This window comes from Trichechus manatus, unplaced genomic scaffold (genome assembly GCF_000243295.1).
Source record: "Trichechus manatus latirostris isolate Lorelei unplaced genomic scaffold, TriManLat1.0 scaffold00087, whole genome shotgun sequence".
Taxonomy (NCBI): Eukaryota; Metazoa; Chordata; class Mammalia; order Sirenia; family Trichechidae; genus Trichechus; species Trichechus manatus.
In genome coordinates this window covers 2,902,573-2,904,211 of record NW_004444023.1, presented here as the reverse complement: position 1 = coordinate 2,904,211, position 1,639 = coordinate 2,902,573, and the positions used below count along the sequence as shown (strand labels likewise).

General features: G+C 41.6%; 1 protein-coding gene across 1 annotated transcript in view; it reads left to right on the top strand.

Annotated features, from left to right (window-relative positions):
- Nucleotides 1–1,515, top strand: part of BSPH1 (binder of sperm protein homolog 1) — a 15,688-nt gene extending 14,173 nt beyond the window's left edge. Inside the window, exons 2-3 of the mRNA XM_012557026.1 lie at nt 846–977; nt 1,373–1,515. Of these exons, the coding sequence (XP_012412480.1) occupies nt 846–977; nt 1,373–1,515 (275 nt within the window). The remainder of the gene's footprint in view (nt 1–845; nt 978–1,372) is intronic.
- Nucleotides 1,516–1,639: the final 124 nt, after the last annotated feature.

Genomic DNA, 1,639 nt, shown 5'->3' with positions numbered 1-1,639 from the left:
GTCCTTTGATAAAGCAATATCCATCAACGTATTTATTTTTTAATTTTATTGTGTTTTAGGTGGACATTTACAGAGCAGATTAGTTTTTCATTCAAAAATATTATACACAAATTGTTTTGTGACGTTAGTTGCAATAATACCCATCAATATTAAACATCTATATCTGCTTTGACCTAAGATCCTTGCTTTGGGGATTCAATTCTATAGAAGCAAATGCGTCAGTTCATAGGACCTACATACATGGAATTGTGTGAGAAAGTATGTGTGTGTGGGAGACAGGGAGAGAGGGAGAGAGTGTATGTGTGTGTGTGAGAGAGAGAGCGTGTGTGGGTGTGGGTGTCTGTGAAAGACAGGGTGGGTGTGTGAGAAAGAGTACATGCGTGTGTGGGAGAGAGAGTGTGTGTGTCAGAGGGTCTGTGTGTGTATGAGATAGAGTGTATGTGTGTAAGAGTGTGTGAGAGAGAGAGGGACAGAGAGAGATCGTGAAAGAGGGTGAAGAAAAGATAGGAAAAAAGAAGAGAATTTTCGGGTAAATAAATGCCCACATTTATGTTCCTAAGCTTGGGATAGATTTCTGAACCGGAATCAAATGCTAAGCAAAATTCCAAGACTGTTTATACCCTGGAAAAGATGGAATAGGGCCAGGGGTATAAGAGAAAAACTTTCATCATTCCAGGCTCAATAGCTGGTGTGTTGCAATAATGTTCAGAAGAACCACAGACAGCTGCTCTGACTTAAGCATGTGACAGCCCCTAGGAAGACAGTAACTTTGTAACATTTCAATGGACACTCCCACAGATGGATGAAGAGTTTTTTTGTTTTTGTTTTTGTTTTTGTCTTTCTAGAAGGCAAGTGTGCCTTTCCATTCAGGTATAAGCGGAGAACATTCTATTCTTGCATCAGGAGCTCGTCCAAACATGACTGGTGTTCGTTAAATAAGACTTACCAAGGCTATTGGAAGTATTGTGGTAAACAAGGTGAGTGTCTTGCCTGTGAATACCTCCAGGTGGTAATCTGGGCACTGGGGTTGAGACTGGGTGAGATCCACAAGAGGATTCTGGAAAATGGAATCAATAGCCAAGGTACACAGAGCTTTCCGACAGTATAAAAATCACGTTGCACCGAAAGTATATTATGAGCACTTCAACCCCATTACCTTGAAAAGAGATGTTTTTGTAAAATATCAAAGTAATGGGGGATCTCAATCCTCCACCAATATTGTCATCGTGTGGTTTTGGTGAAACGCGGCAGAGTAGATGATGCTGAGTGGGAAGCAAAAGTGTGCTTGTGTGAGTTGTGTGCACGTGTGTGTATTGTGGTGGGGCGCAAATAAAAAGATTTTTTATTCTGATTGCTTCTTTCCTTTCGGTAGACATTGCAGACTGTGCGTTTCCCTTCTGGTACAAACGCATGATCTACCGGGAGTGTACTGACGATGGGAATTTGTTTGGGAAAAAGTGGTGTTCGTTGACCCAGAATTTTAATAAGGATGGAATTTGGAGATATTGTGATTGATGGTGAGATTTGCGCTCGACTGCTAACCTAAAGGTTGGAGGTTTGAACCCTCCCAGTGGCACTGTGGAAGAAAGGCCTGGCGATCTGCTCCCGTAAAAATTACAAACAAGAAAACCCTATGGAG